Source organism: Scyliorhinus torazame, chromosome 30 (assembly GCF_047496885.1).
Source record: "Scyliorhinus torazame isolate Kashiwa2021f chromosome 30, sScyTor2.1, whole genome shotgun sequence".
In the NCBI taxonomy this organism is placed as follows: Eukaryota; Metazoa; Chordata; class Chondrichthyes; order Carcharhiniformes; family Scyliorhinidae; genus Scyliorhinus; species Scyliorhinus torazame.
Window position 1 is genome coordinate 761,848 of NC_092736.1, and position 22,949 is coordinate 784,796.

Here is a 22,949-nt window from a genome sequence, read left to right on the forward strand (position 1 = left end):
GGATTCTGTCCCGGTGACGGGGTTTGGACGGGATTCTGTCCCGGTGACGGGGTTTGGACGGGATTCTGTCCCGGTTAACGGGATTTGGGTGGGATTCTGTCCCGGTGACGGGGTTTGGGTGGGATTCTGTCCCGGTGACGGGATTTGGGTGGGATTCTGTCCCATTCTGTCCCGGTGACAGGGTTTGGGTGGGATTCTGTCCCGGTGACGGGGTTTGGGTGGGATTCTGTCCCGGTGACGGGGTTTGGGTGGGATTCTGTCCCGGTGACGGGGTTTGGGTGGGATTCTGTCCCGGTGACGGGGTTTGGACGGGAGTCTGTCCCGGTGACGGGGTTTGGGTGGGATTCTGACCCGGGGACGGGGTTTGGACGGGATTCTGTCCCGGTGACGGGGTTTGGACGGGATTCTGTCCCGGTGACGGGGTTTGGACGGGATTCTGTCCCGGTGACGGGGTTTGGACGGGATTCTGTCCCGGTGACGGGATTTGGGCGGGATTCTGTCCCGGTGACGGGATTTGACGGGATTCTATCCCGGTGACGGGATTTGGACGGGATTCTGTCCCGGTGACGGGATTTGGGTGGGATTCTGTCCCGGTGACGGGGTTTGGACGGGATTGTGTCCCGGTGACGGGGTTTGGGTGGGATTCTGTCCCGGTGACGGGGTTTGGACGGGATTCTGTCCCGGTGACGGGGTTTGGGTGGGATTCTGACCCGGGGACGGGGTTTGGACGGGATTCTGTCCCGGTGACGGGGTTTGGACGGGATTCTGTCCCGGTGACGGGGTTTGGACGGGATTCTGTCCCGGTGACGGGGTTTGGACGGGATTCTGTCCCGGTGACGGGATTTGGGCGGGATTCTGTCCCGGTGACGGGATTTGACGGGATTCTATCCCGGTGACGGGATTTGGACGGGATTCTGTCCCGGTGACGGGATTTGGGTGGGATTCTGTCCCGGTGACGGGGTTTGGACGGGATTGTGTCCCGGTGACGGGGTTTGGACGGGATTCTGTCCCGGTGACGGGGTTTGGGCGGGATTCTGTCCCGGTGACGGGGTTTGGGCGGGATTCTGTCCCGGTGACGGGGTTTGGACGGGATTCTGTCCCGGTGACGGGGCTGGCAACTGGGATGCGCTGCCGCGCGCGCCCCCGCCTTCCGCGCGCGCTCCCTGTCCGCGCGCCCCCCGCCTGCCGCGCGCTCCCTGTCCGCGCGCCCCCCGCCTGCCGCGCGCCCCCTGTCCGCGCGCCCCGCTCTGGCCATGCCCGGCTGGGAGGTGCGGGCCGGGCGGCGCGGGACCCGGGCCCGGGGCCTCCTCCTGACTCTCGGCGCCGCCCAGCTGGCGCTCGGGGGGCTGATCGTCGCCGTCAGCTTCGCCGCTCTGGCGCTGGCATCGTCCGCCCGCGTCCGCCACGCCTGCCCCTTCTGGGCCGGGTTCTCGGTGAGTGACCGGTAACCTGGTTAGTGAGAGCCAGGTTAACCCTGTTAGTGTAACCCGGTTAGTGAGAGCCAGGTTAACCCTGTTAGTCTAACCTGGTTAGTGAGAGCCAGGTTAACCCTGTTAGTGTAACCTGGTTAGTGAGAGCCAGGTTAACCCTGTTAGTGTAACCTGGTTAGTGAGAGCCAGGTTAACCCTGTTAGTGTAACCCGGTTAGTGAGAGCCAGGTTAACCCTGTTAGTCTAACCTGGTTAGTGAGAGCCAGGTTAACCCTGTTAGTGAGACCTGGTTAGTGAGAGCCAGGTTAACCCTGTTAGTCTAACCTGGTTAGTGAGAGCCAGGTTAACCCTGTTAGTCTAACCTGGTTAGTGAGAGCCAGGTTAACCCTGTTAGTGTAACCTGGTTAGTGAGAGCCAGGTTAACCCTGTTAGTTTAACCCGGTTAGTGAGAGCCAGGTTAACCCTGTTAGTGTAACCCGGTTAGTGAGAGCCAGGTTAACCCTGTTAGTCTAACCTGGTTAGTGAGAGCCAGGTTAACCCTGTTAGTGAGACCTGGTTAGTGAGAGCCAGGTTAACCCTGTTAGTCTAACCTGGTTAGTGAGAGCCAGGTTAACCCTGTTAGTGAGACCTGGTTAGTGAGAGCCAGATTAGTGTAACCTGGGGGTGGCGCAGTGGTCAGCACTGCAGCCTCACGGCGCCGAGGTCCCAGGTTCGATCCCGGCTCTGGGTCACTGTCCGTGTGGAGTTTGCACATTCTCCCCGTGTCTGCGTGGGTCTCACCCCCACAGCCCAAAAATGTGCCGGGTAGGTGGATTGGCCACACTAGATTGCCCCTTAATTGGAAAATGAATTGGGTACTCTAAAATTTAAAAAGGTTTGTATAACCTGGTTATGGAGACCTGGTTAGTGAGAGCCAGATTAACCCTGTTAGTGAGACCTGGTGAGTGTAAACTGCTTAGTGAGACCTGGTGAGTGAAAACTGGTTAGTGTAACCTGGTTAGTGAGAGACAGGTTAATCCTTTAGTGAGACCCAGTGAGTGTGAACTGGTTAATGAGAGCCTGGTTGGTGAGACCTGGTCAATGACACCTGGGTAACCAATTTAGTGTAAACTGCTGAGTGAGGCCCGGCTAATGAGACTTGGGTAACCTGGTTAGTGACTGGTAAAGTCAGCCGAGTCGGTTAACTACTTGGTTAGTGTCTTGTTATCTGGTTAGTGTTTGGTTATCTGGTTAGTGACAGGGCAGCTTAAAAAGGCAAATGGAAAGTTAGCGTTTATTGCAAAAGGACTGGAGTATAAAAGTAGAGCAGTGTTGTTGCAATTGTATAGGGTGTTGGTAAGACCACATCTGGAGTAGTGTGTCCAGTTTTGGTCTCCTTATTTGAGGAAGGATGTGGTGGCATTGGAGGCAGTTCAGAGGAGGATCACCAGATTGATTCCGGGGATGAAAGGGTTGATCGATGAGCACAGATTAAGCAGTTTGGACTTATACTCGCTGGAGTTTAGAAGGATGAGAGGGAATCTGATCAAGGTGTATAAAATACTAAAAGGGATTGATAAAGTAAACGTAGACCAAATGTTCCCCCTTGTGGGGCAATTTAGAGTGAGAGGTCACAGATATAGGTTGAGAGGCAGTAGATTTAGAACTGAGATGAGGAGGAACTACTTCTCGCAGAGGGTGGTGAATTTGTGCAACTCGCTGCCCCATAGTGCGGTGGAATCTGAATCATTAAATGGTTTCAGAAAGGAGATAGATGTATTTCTGATTTTAAAAACGTGTTAAAGGGATATGGGGAACAGGTGGGGAGGTGGATTTGAGACCAGGAAGAGATCAGCTATGATCTGATTGAATGGCAAAGCAGGTTCGAGGGGCTGAATTGCCTAAGCCTAGGTTGGTGGGTAAATTATCTTGGTTAGCCAGGTTAATCCAGGTGAGCAACCCGCTTACAAAGGGGCATCTGTGGGTAAGTGAGTGGGAAAAACTGTGGCAGATGGAGTTTAACTTGGGGAAAGTCCGAGATCATCTCTGGATCTAGGAAAGTCACTTTGGAATGAGCAGAAAGATAAATGGATCCAAACGTATGGATCACTAAACGTTTATGCAGAGGTAGCTGATAAATGTTGGCCTTTATTTCACAGGGAACTGGAATCTGAAGAACAGAATGATGCAGCTCAGGAGACCATTCACCCATTGTGCTGTGCTAGCTCTGTGAGACAGCTCTCATACTTCAGCTGTCACAAGGTTCTGCTGGATAAATTTAGCAAGTGTGGCAGTATCTGTGGAGAAAAATAGTGTTCACGTTGTGAGTCCAAATGACCCTTCCACAGAACTGCAATTAGAAATGTGATGAATTATATTGTAGGAGAGGGGAGCAGGAGGTGGGACAGAACAGAAGAACAGGGGTAGATTGGGGCAAAGGTGTCATGTACAGGACGGAATGTTAATTATGCCATTTAGGGATGAAGAGTGCTCAAAGTAGCAAAAGGTAAGATAGCGGAATGTGTTAATGGGAGCAAAACTGAACAAGAAGGAACAGGTGAACATGTGTGACAGGGTTGGGGTGATGTCGGGACAAGCCAAGGGAACTGAAAAACAAAAAACTTCAAAAGGGAGGGTCAAGATGAAGGAGAATGTTAAAATCTAAAGTTGTTGAATGTTGAATCCGGAAGGCTGTAACATGCCTAATCTGAAAATGAGGTGGTGTTCTTCCAGTTTGCGTTGGGCATCACTGTAGAGCAGACATGTGGGAAAGGCCTTAATGCTCCTGTGCTCCTTTGTCAATCTCTCCTTTGCTCCAGCCTATCCCTGTTCTTTTATTCTGCCCACCTCCTCCACCCACCTCTCTGACTGTATAATTCATCACATTTCGACTGTTTTTGTAGAAGGGTCATTTAACGTTTGTTAACATTGGGGAGGCAGTGGTAGAGTCGTATTATCATTGGACTATTAATCCAGTGACCCAGAGTAATGCTCGAGGGACCCAGGTTCAAATCCCACCATGACAGATGTTGACATTTGAAATCATTAAAAATCTGGAATTAAAAGTCTAATGATGACCATGTAATCCAGTCAATTGTTATAATGAGCGGCACGGTAGTACAGTGGTTATCACTTGCTTCACAGCGCCAGGGTCCCAGGCTCGATTCCCGGCTTGAGTCACTGTTTGTGTGGAGTTTGCACTTTCTCCCTGTGTCTGCGTGGGTTTCCTCCGGGAGCTCCGCTTTCCTCCCACAGTCCAAAGATGTGCAGGTTTGGTGGATTGGTTATGATGAAAAATTGACTCTTAGTGTCCGGGGATGTGCAGATTAGGTGGGGTTGTGGGATAGAGAGGGAAATGCGCCTGAGTGGGGTGCTCTTTCAGACACGATTGGCCGAATAGCCTCCTTCTGCACTGTAAAGATTCTAAGATTCTATTCAATGATTCTCAAGGGCAATTGGCAGGAGGCAATAAATGTTGGCCTAGTCAGCGACACCCACACCCCAAAAATTAGTTTTTAAAACATTAGGCCATATGGATTGAGCACAGAAATATAAAAGGCAGCCACCTTGCTGGAAAGACCCCTAAATAGTGAGAGGGAGTTAGAAGAGCACTTATGTCGACAAATTTCTGAGTGTAATAACAATAGAGCAGTAATAGTTGAAGACTTCGACAACCCTTTTTTTAAAATTTAGAGTACCCAATTCACTTTTTCCAATGAAGGGGCAATTTAGCTTGTTCAGTCCACCTACTCTACACATCTTTGGGTTGTGGGGGTGAGACCCACGCAAACACAGGGAGAATGTGCGAACTCCGCACGTCCGGTGACCCAGAGCCGGGATCGAGCCTTGAACCTCTGCGCCATGAGGCAGCAATGCTAACCACTGCATCATTGTGCTGCCCTGACTTCGACAACCCTAATACCAATCGGGGTATGAACAGCGAAAGGCACAGGGCACAACATTTTTGAACTGCATTCAGAAGAACCTTTTAGCCAGCATATAACGAGCCCAACATTTAGTCGTAGATAATTAATCTGGGCAAGTGGACGAAGTAGCAGCGGGAGACCATTTTGGAAATAGTGATCATATTACAGTTCGATTTAGCATCATTATGGAAAAGCAAAAATAGAGAACAGGAGTAGAAATTCTAAATTAAGAGAAGGCGGGTTTTATCATAGAATTTACAGCGCAGAAGGAGGCCATTCGGCCCATCGAGTCTGCACCGGCTCTTGGAAAGAGCACCCTACCCACAGTCTACCTACTCCACCTTATCCCCATAACCCAGTAACCCCACCCAACACTAAGGGCAATTTTGGACACTAAGGGCAATTTATCATGGCCAATCCACCTAACCTGCACATCTTTGGACTGTGGGAGGAAACCGGAGCACCCGGAGGAAACCCACGCACACACAAGGAGGATGTGCAGACTCCGCACAGACAGTGACCCAAGCCGGAATCGAACCTAGGACCCTGGAGCTGTGAAGCAATTGTGCTATCCACAATGCCACCGTGCTGCCCGGTTTTACAAAGCTGAGAGATGAAATGGCGAAAGTGGACTGGATACAGCTGGGAAAGTGGAAAACCATGTCCAATCAGAGGGAGGCATCAAACGCGAGATTCTCCAGGCACAGTTTAGACCAGTTACCACGAAGAAAAAGGGTGGTGCTACCAAATCCCGAGCTCCCTGGTTATCCAGAAGCATTGGGGGTAAGATAAAAACCTTTTCACCCAGAGGTGTATTTTTGAAAACTCACCACTATTCTTAGAAGTCCCCCTATACCAAAAAGGGCCGACATTCTAAATGGTGATCAGGGATTCTCACTCCCCAACTCCGATGCAAGCTTCAGTGGGTGCTATTCAGGTCAAACTATGTTTTCAAGTTATCCCCCGGTATAACCCATACCTTCACCGAAGATTTCATCTACTTACCACTTAGTAGCATCGATCCTAATAATAACCACTATTTCAGGTCAAATTAAGTTATTTTATTATTATATTTTTTCTTTTAAAAGCTGCAATTACTGTCTTTACAGAAAGGTAAAAAGATCTTGCTTCTGGATCCTTCTGGTTGGTTGAAGGGACCTTCAGGCCCAACTTGACAATCAATCTTCTTTAAAGTCTGGTCTTCTTTCGATGTATTCGCTGATGAACTCGGTTGCTGTGTCCTATCTTTCCCTTGTACCGAGCTATGAGAGCTGGCTCTGCTGGCTATCTCCGAGCTGACTCTGCCTACTCTTTAAATTCTAGTCTTCCTTAGATGTATTAGCCATTTTAGCTTGGCTGCTTTACCGTCTCTTTCCCATGGCCGAGCTGACTGTATTCTGACTCTAACTTTTTTTTTTCAAAAAATATACTTTATTCATAAAATGTATACTAAACATTACAGAACATTTCAAATTGTCTTGACTGTACATTTCCATCAGAGTTACACATTCCCTTGACTTTCTTCCATTCAATTTTGATAACATTACACCCATAATCGCTCTTTAAGTTACAATTCCTTCTTAAACATTTACATTGTCATGTTTCTTTTATACATTGGAGTGTTAATGACCCAGACCGAGGGGGGTTTACACTGTTACCTGCCCCTCGGTGTACATTTGCTGGAAAGACCTTTCACAGTGGTCTTTCCCCATTGCGCCTTGGCGGCAGTTGCCCCAAGCTTCAGTGCGCCCCTCAGCACGTAGTCCTGGACCTTGGAATGTGCCAGTCTGCAACACTCGATCGAGGACAGCTCTTTCCACTGGAAGATCAGCAAGTTTCGGGTAGACCAAAGAGCGTCTTCATAGAATTTACAGTGCAGAAGGAGGCCATTTGGCCCATCGAGTCTGCACCGGCTCTTGGAAAGAGCACCCTACCCAACACCTCCACCCTATCTCCGTAACCCCACCCAACACTAAGGGCAGTTTTGGTCACTAAGGGCAATTTATCATGGCCAATCCACCTAACCTGCACATCTTTGGACTGTGGGAGGAACCGGAGCACCCGGAGGAAACCCACGCACACACTGGGAGGATGTGCACACTCCGGACAGACAGTGACCCAAGCCAGAATCGAACCTGGGACCCTGGAGCTGTGAAGCAATTGTGCTATCCACAATGCTACCGTGCTGCCCACTTTCATCGAGTTGATGACCTTCCAGCAGCAGTTGATGTTTGTCTCGGTGTGTGTCCCTGGAAACAGTCCGTAGAGCACAGAGTCCTGTGTCACAGAGCTGCTCGGGATGAACCTTGACAAATACCACTGCATCTCTCTCCAGACCTTCTTTGCAAAGGCACATTCCACAAGGAGGTGGGTGACCGTCCCATTTCCCCCACAGCCACTCCGAGGGCAGCGTACAACGGCACTGAGCCTTCGGGTGTACATGAAGAATCTGACGGGGAGGGCCCTTCTCACCACCAGCCAAGCTAGGTCTTGGTGTTTGTTTGTAAGCTCTGGTGATGAGGCATTCTGCCAGATGGCTCTGACAGTCTGCTCAGGGAACCGTCCAACGTCCTCCACAGTCTCCTTTTCCCTGAGGGCCTCGAGGACATTACGTGCTGACCACTGCTTCATTGCCTTGTGGTCAAAGGTGTTTTTCTTCAAAAACTTTTCTACGAGAGACAGGTGGTACGGCACGGTCCAACTACTTGGAGCGTTCCGCGGCAATGAGGCCAGGCCCATCCTTCGCAACACTGGGGACAGGTAGAACCTCAGTATGTAGTGACACTTGGTGTTTGCATACCAGGGTTCCACACACAGCTGGATGCAGCTGCACACAAAGGTGGCCATCAGGATGAGGGAGACGTTGGGTACGTTTTTCCCTCCCTTATCCAGAGGTTTGTCCATGATGTCCCTTCGGACACGGTCCATCTTGGATCTCCAGATGAATTTGAAGATAGCCCGGGTGACTGCTGCGGCGTAGGGTCGGGTAATGGGCCAGACCTTCGCTACATGCAGTAACACCAAGAGTACCTCACACCTGATGACCAGGGTTTTGCCCGCAATGGAGAGGGAGCGTTGCTCCCACCAGCCCAGTTTCTGTCTTACCTTGCCGATGCGCTCCTCCCAGTTTTTGGTGCACGTCCCAGCCGCTCCGAACCATATCCCCAGCATCTTCAGATAATCTGACCTGACAGTGAAGGGGACAAAGGACCGGTCGGCCCAGTTCCCAAAGAACATGGCCTCGCTCTTGCCGTTGGCTCCCGAGGCCAGTTCAAACTGGTCGCAGGCATTCAAGAGCCTGCGTACAGACGCAGGATCCGAGCAGAAGACGGCAACGTCGTCCATGTACAGGGAAGCCTTGACTTGCACGCCTCCGCTGCCTGGGATCGTCACTCCTCTTATACCCGGATCCTTCCTGATGGACTCGGCAAAAGGTTCTATGCAGCACACAAACAGGGCCGAGGAGAGAGGGCAGCCCTGCCTGACTCCTGATTTGATCTGGAACTTTTCTGATTCCCACCCATTGATTGAGACTGCGCTATAGATGTTGGTGTAGAGCAGTTTGATCCAATTGCGAATTCCCTCCCCAAACCCCATTTTGGAGAGCACATCCATCATGTAGGTGTGTGATATTCTGTCAAAAGCCTTCTCCTGGTCAAGGCTGATGAGGCAGGTGTCCACCTTCCTGTCCTGCACGTAGGCGATCGTATCCCTGAGTAGCGCGAGGCTATCAGAGATCTTCCTGCCGGGTACAGCACAGGTCTGGTCAGGGTGGATCACCGACTCCAGAGCAGACCTGACCCGATTGGCGATGAGCTTGGCTAGAATTTTATAATCCACATTCAACAGTGAAATGGGTCGCCAATTTTGAATTTCTTCCCTTTCCCCCTTCTGCCTGTAGATGAGGGTGATGATGCCTTTCCTCATGGATTCTGACATGCTGCCGTCCAGAAGCATACTCTCGTACACTTCCAGCAGGTCTGGGCCCATCCAGTCCCACTGAGCCGACTCTAACTGCTTGTTCCCTCTCTGCGTCTCTCTCTCTCCCTCTGAGTTCTGGTTCTCGTTGCCCTGGTCTCGGGGTTTATATTCTCTTTCTAACAGTTAAGTTTTTATGACGTTATTGTAAAGTAACTCTTATTTTCTTTGATTGTAAAAAGTATCTTTGATCTAAACCTTCAAATCCAACTAAGTATTCATTTTGACACGACTTCACCTCATAGATCTGATTACATTGTTTCCTTTATGATGTTCAAAATGCTTTGGTTTCAATAGAGGTGTGAATTTTAATTCCTGTCATTTCTATAGTTTTATTTTCCAATTGTGTCCGCAGCTCATAATTTTGACTTGAGTTTTGCTTTGAATTACGTTTCTCGGAGACTGATCGTCTCCAGTTTTCTTTAATTTACCTGGTATTAGCAAATTTTCACACCCAGAATTCTCACCAAATTCAACTGAACCTCATCCATTCTTTTCCAGATCCTTACTAAGATAGTTACTTTCAATGAAGGTGTGAGCCATTGTTTTTGGCTTCATTCAAAATCCTGTTTGTCTTGTTTGCTAAGCCTGATGAACAAAGCTATCTGCATTTTACAATCCTTCCCTGGCAGCTGCTGTTAACCCTTTGTGGGCTCTTTCCCTGTATTCTCTCATGTTTCTCTCAGACCAGATATTGCCAGACTTCCATGTTTCAAATGACACAACTTTCCAGATTTTCAATAACAGGTGGCAGATGCCTGGAATTATTCAAAAGGTACCTGGATCTACACCAGAATGCTGAAACCTGCCAGGCGACAGACCAGGTGTTGGGAAATAGAATTAAAATGGGTGGCTAGCTTTTTTTCCCCTCTTTTTGTTTTGGCCGGCGCAGATGCGATGGGCTGATTGGCCTCTTTTTACGCTGTAATGTTCCTATGGTTTTGATGTGTGAATGTGTTTTAGTTGAAATAAGCCCCTTGAAAACATTACTCATGTAAAAGTAACTGAGTATATTGGGGATAGGGGAAATTGGCAGCAGCAAGAACTGAACTTACCAATTACATTTCATTAATGAAACAGAAGGTTCTGAGGGGAGTTAACAGAGTAGATTGTATGATAATGTTTCCCTTCCTGGAAGAACCTAGAAATCAGGTACGGTTTCAGAATAAGGGGGTGCTCAGTTATGATGGAGGTGAGGACGACTTTCTTCTGAGGTTCATGAATTTTTGGAATTCTCTGACCCAGAGTAGTGTGGTGGCTGGATCATTGAATATATTCAAGGCTGAATTAAGACATTTGTGAACTCTGAGGGCATCAAAGGTTATGGGGAACAGGTGAGAAAGTAGATTTGAAGCCAAGATCAGATCCGTCCTGATATTATTGAATATTGATTTATCCCTTTAAAAAAGAGCTGGATTAATATCGGGCCAGGTGAGCACGTGCGAAGTATAGATATCATAGACCGTTTGCCTAGCACAGTGCTGGAGCAGTGCTTGGAATACACTGAGCTAATTGTTAGGTGGTTTCAGTTTTCCAGGATAATATTAGGGAGTCAGCGAGAAATGTCACAGATTTATCTTGGATTTCAATGTTCTCCTGAAAACCAGACAGTTTTTTTTCTTGCTTCAAGTCAGTCAAAGGACATGTGAAAGAATAATGATTCATGAATTAGGAGCAAGATGGTCAATTTGTATCAGCAAAGATGTCATGTCTCTCTTTGCATTTCACGATGTTAGAGGATCCCTGATTCTCTGCCAAAGACCAAAGTTTACATCTCCAAGAAGTCAGACCACAGGCTAATTGAGAATTCTCTTCAACATGTTTGTATTTCCGCGCACACCCAGGTCAAAGACGGGAAGCATCTAAAGATTGAGCTCCTTGATTAAGGGGGAATTGTTTGTCCCCAGATTTGGTTCATGGGAGATTGGGCTATTTATGGAAACCTCTTATTGCTTTGGAGGAGTGGCAGAGCATTCTTGACACGACAGACATTTGACATTTTGAATTAGAATTATAAATCAATTAGCGTTATGGTGATATTTAATGCTGTTTATCTGAACATTTTTGCGAGAACCAGATGCTGTAAATTTCCACCGGTTAGTCAAAGCTGTTACAGAGCAAATTAAATTTTGAATATACCTTCAAGGCTGCAAATTCGCCATAATTCATACACTTCAAATTTCACTGCAAAGTTCCAAAATAAATTAAATGCATTACACAGTGAAAGACAGTGTTTTATTCAATTGAAATGAACAGAAAAGAACCCAAAAGTCTGCGTAACATGCGCAGTAAGTTATCACAACCTCTTTTGTTCATTGTCAGTGAAGGTTTACCTCTCTTCCACCCCCACCCTTGTGGCCAAGTCAAAGAAAATGCACAGTTAGCTTTAAATGTAATAAATTACTGGGAAACCATCTGCTATTATAATTCATAATGGAATCCAAAGATAATTAGAGCTATGAATTGTTTAAAGATTTGCTGAGTAACAGAGTCTGAATTACAGGTTGTGTTAGCCGTGATTTGGTAGTGGCACTCCCACCTCGCAGTCAGAAGGTCATGGGTTCAAGTCATTCTACAAAGACCTGAAAACAAAAATCTAGGCTAAGACTTCAGTGCAATATTGCGGTGCCGCAGTGTCAGAGGGCCAGTACTGAGGGAGTGCTGGACTGTCAGAGGGCCAGTACTGAGGGAGCGCTGCACTGTCAGAGGGTCAGTACTGAGGGAGTGCTGCACTGTCAGGGTCAGTATTGAGGGAGTGCTGCACTGTCAGAGGGTCAGTACTGTGAGAGTGCTGCACTGTCAGAGCGTCAGTACTGAGGGAGTGCTGCAATGTCAGAGGGTCAGTACTGTGGGAGTGCTGCACTGTCACAGGGTCAGTACTGAGGGAGTGCTGCACTGTCAGAGGGTCAGTACTGAGGGAGTGCTGCACTGTCAGAGGGTCAGTACTGAGGGAGTGCTGCACTGTCAGAGGGTCAGTACTGAGGGAGTGATGCACTGTCAGAGGGTCAGTACTGAGGGAATGCTGCACTGTCAGGGTCAGTACTGAGGGAGTGCTGCACTGTCAGAGGGTCAGTACTGAGGGAGCGCCGCACTGTCAGAGGGTCGGTACTGAGGGAGTGCTGCACTGTCAGAGGGCCAGTACTGTGGGAGTGCTGCACTGTCACAGGGTCAGTACTGAGGGAGTGCTGCACTGTCAGAGGGTCAGTACTGAGGGAGCGCTGCACTGTCAGAGGGTCAGTACTGAGGGAGTGCTGCACTGTCAGAGGGTCAGTACTGAGGGAGTGATGCACTGTCAGAGGGTCAGTACTGAGGGAATGCTGCACTGTCAGGGTCAGTACTGAGGGAGTGCTGCACTGCAGAGGGTCAGTACTGAGGGAGTGCCGCACTGTCAGAGGGTCAGTACTGTGGGAGTGCTGCACTGTCACAGGGTCAGTACTGAGGGAGTGCTGCACTGTCAGAGGGTCAGTACTGAGGGAGCGCCGCACTGTCAGAGGGTCGGTACTGAGGGAGTGCTGCACTGTCAGAGGGTCAGTACTGTGGGAGTGCTGCACTGTCAGAGCGTCAGTACTGAGGGAGTGCTGCAATGTCAGAGGGTCAGTACTGTGGGAGTGCTGCACTATCACAGGGTCAGTACTGAGGGAGTGCTGCTCTGTCAGAGGGTCAGTACTGAGGGAGTGATGCACTGTCAGAGGGTCAGTACTGAGGGAGTGCTGCACTGTCAGAGGATCAGTACTGAGGGAGTGCTGCAATGTCAGAGGGTCAGTACTGTGGGAGTGCTGCACTATCACAGGGTCAGTACTGAGGGAGTGCTGCACTGTCAGAGGGTCAGTACTAAGGGAGTGATGCACTGTCAGAGGGTCAGTACTGAGGGAGTGCTGCACTGTCAGAGGGTCAGTACTGAGGGAGTGCTGCACTGTCAGAGGATCAGTACTGAAGGAGTGCTGCACTGTGAGAGGGTCAGTACTGAGAGAGTGCCACTTTTCAGAAAATACATTAAACTGATGTCCCATCTGCTCCCACTGGTGGTGTATAAAGTCCCATGGCAGTAAATTGAAGAAGTGCAGGGGAATTCTCCGCTGTGTCCTGAGATGATATTTAGTTTATTTGATTGCTGTTTGGGGGAAGTAGCTCTGTGGAAATTGGCTGCTGTTTGCTCCCCTACAGCACATCGTAAATACTTGAATATTAAAGTGCTGTGGGACAGCCGTCATCACGACAGGCGCTCAGTGAAATTCACTCTTTTGAGTGTGAATATATCTGTCATCGACAGCACACCTGGATTTTAATGATTGTCCTGAATAATGTTCTCCCCAGAATTTCTTTAAAGTTTATGGGCGAGTAAAATTCATCTTATGTCTGCTACAACTGTGAACAATAACCGTCGTGTCAGTCGCTATATGCACAGGGACAGCGCTGGTGAGAGCAGGCCAGTCGCTATATGCACACGGACAGCGCTCGTGTGGGCAGGTCGGTCAGTATCTACACAGGGACAGTGCTGATGTGGCAGGTCAGTTGCTATATATCCAGGATGGCGCAAATGTGGGCAGGTCAGTCGCTATATACACAGGACAGCGCTGTGTGGGTAGGTTAGTCGCTATATACACAGGGACAGCGCTGTGTGGGTAGGTCAGTCGCTATATACACAGGGACAGCACTGTGTGGGTAGGTCAGTCGCTATATACACAGGAAAGCGCTGTGTGGGTAGGTCAGTCGCTATATACACAGGGACAGCACTGTGTGGGTAGGTCAGTCGCTATATACACAGGACAGCGCTGTGTGGGTAGGTCAGTCGCTATATACACAGGGACAGCGCTGTGTGGGTAGGTCAGTCGCTATATACACAGGACAGTGCTGTGTGGGTAGGTCAGTCGCTATATACACAGGGACAGCGCTGTGTGGGTCCAAGAATGTTACTGTGTGACACTAAAATACTGCACTGGTGAGGGCAGGTCAATGCAAAATTCTATTCCATGGGAAAAGGGATAGTGCCAGTGTGGATATGGAGTTAAGCAGGAGACGGAAAGCAGAGTTGAGGTGAGTGGTTGTTTGTCAGTCTGGAAGGAAGTAGACAGTGGTGTCTGTATTCAGGTTACAACACATCTAAATAACAAACACCTCAGAGTGTGTAATTTCAGGGTTTGCAGATGAGACGGATTTTGGAACATTTGAAAACAGGAGAATAGTAACAACCAAGAGGACGTAGTGACTGGTGAAGTAGACAGATACATACATATACATGTCATTGCAAATGAATGGAGTGAAATGATTCATTGTGGATGGGTAAATTGCCACATTCCCTTTTGTTCCTGTTTGTGTGTGTGTGTGTGTGTGTGTGTCTGGAAGTATGAGAGTGTGAGAGCATATGTTTATGTGATTGAATGGGTTTACTGGAAGTGTGGGTTTAGAATGAGAGATTAAACATGAGTCCCCATGTGGGAAAAAAACAGTTAGCAAATGTCACCATGGGAGTGAGGATAAAGATTAGGAGAAATGTCTTCTCAGAGACTAGAGGAAAGAACAAAGAAAAGTACAGCACAGGAACAGGCCCTTCGGCCCTCCAAGCCCGTGCCGACCATGCTGCCCGTCTAAACTAAAATCTTCTACACTTCTGGGGTCCGTATCCCTCTATTCCCATCCTATTCATGTATTTGTCAAGATGCCCCTTAAATGTCACTATCGTCCCTGCTTCCACCATCTCCTCTGGCAGCGAGTTCAAGGCACCCACTACCCTCTGTGTAAAAAAACTTGCCTTGTACATCTCCTCTAAACCTTGCCCCTCTCACCTTAAACCTATGCCCCCTAGTAATTGACCCCTCTACCGTGGGAAAAAGTCTCTGACTATCCACTCTGTCTCTGCCCCTCATAACTTTGTGGACTTCTATCAGGTCGCCCCTGTTTATTCAACCTCTCCTCATAGCTAAGACCTCAATGAAGGCAAGCATGCCGTATGCCTTCTTGACTACCTTCTCCACCTGTGTTGCCCCTTTCAGTGACGTGTGGACCTGTACACCAAGATCTCTCTGACTGTCAATACCCTTGAGGGTTCTACCATTCTCTGTATATTCCCTACCTGTATTAGACCTTCCAAAATGCATTACCTCACATTTGTCCGGATTAAACTCCATCTGCCATCTCTCCGCCCAAGTCTCCAAACAATCTAAATCCTGCTGTATCCTCTGACAGTCCTCATCGCTATCCGCAATTCCACCAACCTTTGTGTCGTTTGCAAACTTACTAATCAGACCAGTTACATTCTCCTCCAAATCATTTATATATACTACGAATAGCAAAGGTCCCAGCACTGATCCCTGCGGAACACCACTGGTCACAGCCCTACAATCAGAAAAGGAGCATGCATTACCAAAGGGAGTAATTTAACAGAAAATTAGGTCAATATTTGAAGCAGGTATTTGGTGACCAATCAAGGCACTGCAATTAGTTTTGGATTGTTCCAGCAGACACAGTGTGGGCCCTTCTGTCGCGCCATCCCCGACCTCGAGATGTGCCAAAGTGCTGGGCAGCCAATGGAGCAGCTTTGAAGAGTAGTCACTTTAGTGAAGTGGGGATTCACCCTGTGTAACAACACAGGTAACACTTCTCATTTTATCCGGGTGGATCTTTTGTTCTTTGCTGAAATATTTTTGAAGATTCTGTGATTTGTTATAAGCGAGTTAATCCACTCCTCTGCGATTTATTCCTCTGGTACAGACAGTACGTTAACTGAATGGCACTGTTGGCTGAGAGATTCAAGCTCTAATCCATCAGAGGCTGATAATACAAGTCTTTCCTGGGTCTGATGAAAGGTCATCAACTTGAAAGATTATCTCTGTTTCTCTCTTCACAGATGCTGCCTGACTTGTTGAGCATTTACAATATTTTCTGTCTTTATTTTGGATTACCAGCATCCACCGTATTTTTTTTTGTTCTTTGTAGACTGATTTTCTGCTGACCTTCACAATATGATCCAGTTCAAACTGACGTCACGTTTACCGAAAGTTAGGGGTAATCTCTGACCTTTATTTCTCAATTTCCAGAGCTCCTTGCAGTCTCTCCATCCAAAGCATTTAGTTGAATCTACTCTACATCGCTCTGGTGGGGAAGAATATCACATCTCACTTTGAATGTTGCCTATTTTTGTTTGTCCTTGTATCCCAGCTGGTGGGAAGAGAATGTTTTAACTCCCCCCTAATCCTTCCTCCATCTGCTTTTCATTTACCTGTTGCATTGATTTCTCTGCCCCCTTTTCAGTACTATTGATACTTGTTTTGACCCCCTACCCCACCTTTAGATGCCCCTGAAGATGGGCAGAAAGCTCTTCCACTGTCGTACTGCCTGACTAATCAGTGTTGGTGTAAGAACACAGGAGGTAGGGGGCATAGGTTTAAGGTGAGAGGGGCAAGGTTTAGAGTAGATGTACGAGGCAAGTTTTTTTACGCAGAGGGTAGTGGGTGCCTGGAACTCGCTACCGGAGGAGGTAGTGGAAGCAGGGACGATAGGGACATTTAAGGGGCATCTTGACAAATATATGAATAGGATGGGAATAGAAGGATACGGACCCAGGAAGTGTAGAAGATTGTGGTTTAGTCGGGCAGCATGGTCGGCACGGGCTTGGAGGGCCGAAGGGCCTGTTCCTGTGCTGTACATTTCTTTGTTCTTTGTTCTTTGTACCCGCTTGATCTCACTCAGCTCAGGAAAAGTTGTCCTAGACTTGGGTTGATGTCTTTGACAGTCAGGACTGTGTATTGTGCCCATATGAAGCAATGCAACCCCCCTGTTGTTCGCATTGGCAATCGAACCATTGGCCATGTCATTGAGGGAGTCTAATAAATGGAGGGGGGTAGTCCGAGGGGGAGAAGAGCATCGGGTGTCGCTATATGCGGATGACCTGTTGCTGTACGTGGCGGATCCAATGGAGGGGATGGTGGAGGTCATGCAGACTCTAAGGGAGTTTGGGGAGTTTTCGGGCTATAAGCTCAATGTAGGGAAGAGTGAGCTCTTTGTATTACAGGCGGGGGACCAAGAAAGAGGGATAGGGGACCTACCGCTGAGGAGAGCAGAGGGGAGCCTTCGGTATCTGGGGATCCAGATAGCCAGGAGTTGGGGGACCCTACATAAACTGAATCTGACGAGGTTGGTGGAGCAAATGGAGGAGGATTTTAAAAGATGGGACATGTTACCGCTCTCGCTGGCGGGTAGAGTGCAATCGGTCAAAATGGTGGTCCTTCCGAGGTTTCTGTTTGTGTTTCAGTGCCTTCCCATCGTGATCACTAAGGCCTTTTTTAAGAGTAGGCAGGAGTATTATGGGGTTTGTGTGGGCGAATAAGACCCCGAGAGTAAGGAGAGGGTTCCTGGAATGCAGTAGGGACCGAGGAGGGTTGGCGCTGCCAAACCTGGGGAGCTCCTACTGCGCAGCAAATGTGTCGATGATCCGCAAGTGGGTTATGGAGGGAGAGGGGGCGGCATGGAAGAGGATGGAGATGGCACCCTGCAAAGGAACGAGTCTTGGGGCGTTGGTGACGGCACCGCTGCCGCTCTCGCCGACAAAGTATACCACGAGCCCGGTGGTGGCGGCAACGCTAAGGATCTGGGGCCAGTGGAGACGGCACAGGGGTGCAATGGGAGCATCGGTGTGGTCCCCGATCAGGGGTAACCATCGGTTTGCCCCGGGGAAGATGGACGGGGGGGTTCCAGAGCTGGCATCGGGCGGGGATCAGAAGAATGGGGGACCTATTCATTGACGGAACGTTTGCGAGCTAAGGGGCACTGGAGGAGAAGTTCGAGTTACCCCCGGGAAATGCCTTTAGATATATGCAGGTGAGGGCTTTTGTGAGGCGACAGGTGAGGGAATTCCCGTTACTCCCGGCACAAGAAATTCGAGACACGGTGATCTCGGGCGCATGGGTCGGGGAGGGAAAGGTGTCGGAAATACACCAGGAGATGAAAGAAGAGGGGGAAGCGCTGGTAGAAGAGTTGAAGGGTAAATGGGAGGAGGAACTGGGGGAGGAGATCGAGGAAGGTCTGTGGGCTGATGCCTGGGTAGGGTTAATTCCTCCTCGTGTGCCAGGCTCAGCCTGATACAATTTAAGGTGGTTCACAGAGCTCACTTGAAGGGGGCGAGGTTGAGCAGGTTCTTTGGGGTAGAGGACAGATGTGGAAGGTGCTCAGGGAGCCCGGCGAACCATGTCCATATGTTTTGGTCATGCCCGGCACTGGAGGGGTTCTGGAGAGGAGTGCCGGGAGCAATATCTCAGGTGGTGAAAGTCCGGGTCAAGCCATGCTGGGGGCTAGCAATATTCGGAGTAGTGGACGAACCGGGAGTGCAGGAGGCGAAAGAGGCCGGTATCCTGGCCTTTGCGTCCCTAGTAGCCCGGCGAAGGATCTTGCTAATGTGGAAGGAGGCGAAGCCCCCCAGCATGGAGGCCTGGATAAACGATATGGCTGGGTTCATAAAGTTGGAGAAGATTAAGTTTGCCTTGAGAGGGTCTGCGCAGGGGTTTTACAGGCGGTGGCAACCGTTCTTAGACTATCTTGCGGAGCGTTAGAGGAAGGTCGGTCAGCAGCAGCAGCAACCTGGCCGGGGGGGGGGGGGGGGGGGGGAGCTGCCTGGGGGGTGGATGAGCAAGAGATAACATGAAGAGTCGGGGAAACTGGCACGTACGGGAGAGAGCCAGTGTACAAAGCTATGTAAATATACTATTTTGCCATGTATATATCTTGCTTCGCGTGATTTCTCGTTTCTTTTTTTTTTGTTACCGGGGGGGGGGGGGGGGGGGGGGGGTCATTGTTTGTAAGGGAGAAAAATTGTGTTAAAAACTTTAATAAATATATATATATTTTTTAAATGAAGCAATGCAAACTAATGTAACACCTGGGTATGTGCCAATTTGAATGTTCATATGAGCAGAGAAAATACTGGAGGAACTGAGGGACTAAAATCTGACAGACCCCCAGCAATGACCAACATCCTAGAGTTCTGAAAGAGATGTTTCAGAAATAGTGGATGCTTTGGTTATGATTTTCCACAATTCCCGAGATTCAGTACAGTGCCAGCAGATTGGAAGATAACAAATGTACAATCGCTAATCAAGAAGGAGGGAGAGAGAAAACAGAGAGGGGGAGTGCTACAGTCTTGTAAGATAGATGAAGGGGTGCCAGTAGATGTAGGTTCACGTTCACAAAATGCACAAAAAGTTTATACATAACAATCAGAATGAATAGAGGATTAGTTAATGGACAGGAAGCAGAGAATACAGATAAAACTCATTTTTAAGCTGACAGGCTGTGACTATGGAGTGCCGCAATGATCAATGCTGGGGACTCCGTTATCTACTATCTATAGGAATGACTGACAAAGAGACAGAGTAATGTGTCTAAGTCTGTTGATGACACAAAGCTAGGTGGGATTATAAACTGAGGAGGCTACAGAGTGGCTGCAAAGAAATATAGACCGATTAAGTGGGCAATAAGATGGCAGATGGAGTGTAATGCAGGGTAGTGTGAAGTTATTCACTTTGGACATGAGAAAAAAGCAGAATATTTTTTATATTTTTAAAAATGCATGACACTTATTAATGTTTTTTTCGCAGATATTTGGGTACAGAAAGTTAGTACACAAGTACAGCGAGCAGTTCGGAAATTACTAGGGGATTGGAGTGCAAGAATAAAGAAGTCTTTCTACAATTGTACGCGGCTTTGGTTAAACAACACCTGGAATACTGTGCACAGTTTTGGCCTCCATATTTAAGGAAGGATATCCTCGCATTGGAGGCAGGCAGTGAAGACTCAATAGATTGGTCCCTGGGTTATGGGGGTTGACGTAGGATGAGAGGCTGAGTAAATTGGGCCAATACTCTGGAATTTAGAAGAATGTGAGACCATTTCATTGAAACCTTCAAAGGACCTTGACAGGTAGACACGGATGTTTCCCTTGGCTGGAGAATCTTAAAAAGGGGGAACGGTTTCAGGATAAGGGATGGACATTGAGATAAAGATAGTTTTTTTCATTCAGAGTTATGAATCTTTGAATCCTCTATCCCAGTGGGTTATGGATGCTCCATTGTTGAATATATATAAAACTGGGATAGATAGATTTTTGATCTATCAGGGACTCATAGAATCGAGGAATAGGTGGACTGGGTGGGAAAGTGCAATTGAAGCAAGATCAGCCATAATCCTATTGAACTGTGTACGCTTGATGCGTACTCTGATCAAGACCTGATCCTATTTCCTTTGTTATTATGTCACAATTTTTCCCACATTGGACAGTATTCATCCTTCCCAGTGAGAGCTCCAGAAGGAGATGCTGAGATGGTGCTACCACCTAACTGTGCACTGTTCTCCTCTTCAATATGCTTGCCTCTGATTTGTCCACCTCCCATTTATGCCAGGAATTAGATTTAGTATGGCCCATTAGCTGCCCATTCAATTAAATTGTCCTACCACACGCTGCACTGAGCTCTGAAGCTGCAAGCTGGCAGGACGCAGTGTGAGTGCCCATCGCTAAATGATTCACGTAAATGCAGCATCAGATGGATAGCTGGAGAGAAGGGACAGTGATTGGCTGATTTATGCAATTTAACCGTTGACAAGAAAGGAAAGGCCTGACGTCCGTGTTCTTCAGGGGTATTTTAATGTGGAACAAATCCAAACTCTCAGCTGAATTTAGATTTTTTTTCTCACTGCTTACCTCCAATTTAATTTCAGGTACAATCTAACGATTAACATCAGAACCAGGCGGGGTGGCTGAGGGGACAGGATGATTGAGGGGGGGGGGGATTGAGGGAGGAGCTGGTGAGTGAAGGAGGAACAGAGTGACCTGACTGTGAACAATCATATTTTATAAATATAAACACAGGAAAGATTGGGAAATGAGAAATGACTTGTTTTGAAGAAAGAAACAGGATTGTTGTGAAACTGCACTTCAAAGTCACCCAGACTGTATCTCAGAGTAATCTGACATGTTTCCTCGTCTCCAATTCACAGTTTTAATATAAAGTTATTATTTGATTTGTAAATCAAGCACTCCTGCATATTACAAAATCAAACAGGCAGCAGATTAAAACATAGCCCCTACAACTGCAGGAAATAAATTGCAAAACCACATTCCTCTGGAAGAAAAGACTATGGGCGCGATCTAACGAGAATGTTTCCAAATGTGGTAGCGAGCGGGAATTGCCGGGTGCTTCCTGCCGGCTGATCCGGCGAGGCCACTACCTACTGCAACAATTGTTTATTCCTGTCTGACATTAAAGTAAAACGCGAAAGGTGGTTAATCCGTGGTTTACAAGGGAAATTAGAGATAGTGTTCGATCCAAGGAAGAAGCATATAAATTGGCCAAGAAAAACAACAGGTCTGAGGATTGGGAGTTTAGAATTCCACAAAGAAGGACCAGGGGATTGATTAAGAAGGGGGAAATAGAGTACGCGAGTAAGCTTGCAGGGAACATAAAAACTGACTGTAAAAGTTTGTATAGGTACGTGAAGAGAAAAAGATTGGTGAAGACAAATGTCAGGAACAGGGGAATGTATAATTGGGGACAAAGAAATGGCTGAGCAACTAAGCACATACTTTGGTTCTGTCTTCACAAATAAGGACACAAATCAGATACCAGAAATGTTGGGAAAGGCAGGGCTTAGTGAGAGGGAGGAACCGAAGGAGATCAATATTAGTAGAGAAATGGTGATGGGATATGGATGGGATTGATGCTGACAAACCCCAAGGCATAATAATCTACATCACAGAGTACTGAAGAAAGTAGCTCTAAAAATGGTGGATGATTCCAGGATTCTATAGACTCTGGAGCAGATTGGAGGGTGGCTAATGTAACTCTGCTATTTAAAAGGGGAGGTAGAGAAAGCAGGGAATTATAGACCAGTCAGCCTGACATCGGGAGTGGGAAAATTCTCGAATCCATTATCAAAGATTTTATAGCAGAACACCTCGGAAATAGTGGCAGGGTCGGATTTATGAAGGGGAAATTATATTTGACAAATCTACTGGAATTCTTTGGGGATGTAACTAGTAGAGTTGATGAGGGGGAGCAAGCGGATGTGGTATATTTGGACTTTCAGAAGACTTGACAAAGTCCCCCATAAGAGATTGGTGTCATGAGTATACACAATCCAGGGTGTGGACTATGTTGCTAAGTTTGGTTGGCTCTTAATTCGTTGCTCGTTGTGTCTTTACTTAATTTGCTCTGTTTCTGTAACCTTTGCTCTAGAGTCGCCAGGTATCTTTATGATACCACCACGAGGTTCAAGTTCAAGTACTGATCAATAACTTGACACACCAATTAGTAAGATTCAAATCAAAACACATTTATTATCCACAGTCAATCACTACTCATGCATAAAACTCTACTTACTAGACTATCTCTAACACTAAAAGGCCTATACATAGCTTTGGAACTGGCCCACCAGGTCAGGGGAACAAATGGCCTTTCGTTCGATTCTGAGTCTGCAGGATTCAAAAGCTGGTATGGACTGGTAGCTAGGAGCGCCTATCTCGTAGCGTGCGTTGACTGGAGACTTACTTGGTTGGTGCGGCAGCGAAGCAGGTCACTGTCAAGGGTTGGTTCGAGCTGCTGAGTGACCCTGCCAAGAAGGACAAATTGAACTTGGGGACTCTCCAGTCCCCA

At 47.9% G+C, this 22,949-nt stretch overlaps 1 protein-coding gene across 2 annotated transcripts in view; it reads left to right on the forward strand.

Annotated features, from left to right (window-relative positions):
* The first annotated feature begins 1,239 nt into the window (after window positions 1–1,239).
* The window catches only part of fam189a1 (family with sequence similarity 189 member A1), a 78,110-nt gene continuing 56,400 nt past the window's right edge, over window positions 1,240–22,949 (forward strand). For both annotated transcript variants that reach the window (XR_011938492.1, XM_072492628.1), the window contains exon 1: window positions 1,240–1,433. Coding sequence is in view for 1 of the 2 variants with exons in the window: in XM_072492628.1 (XP_072348729.1) it covers window positions 1,254–1,433 (180 nt within the window). In the remaining variant the exon portion in view is untranslated. The remainder of the gene's footprint in view (window positions 1,434–22,949) is intronic.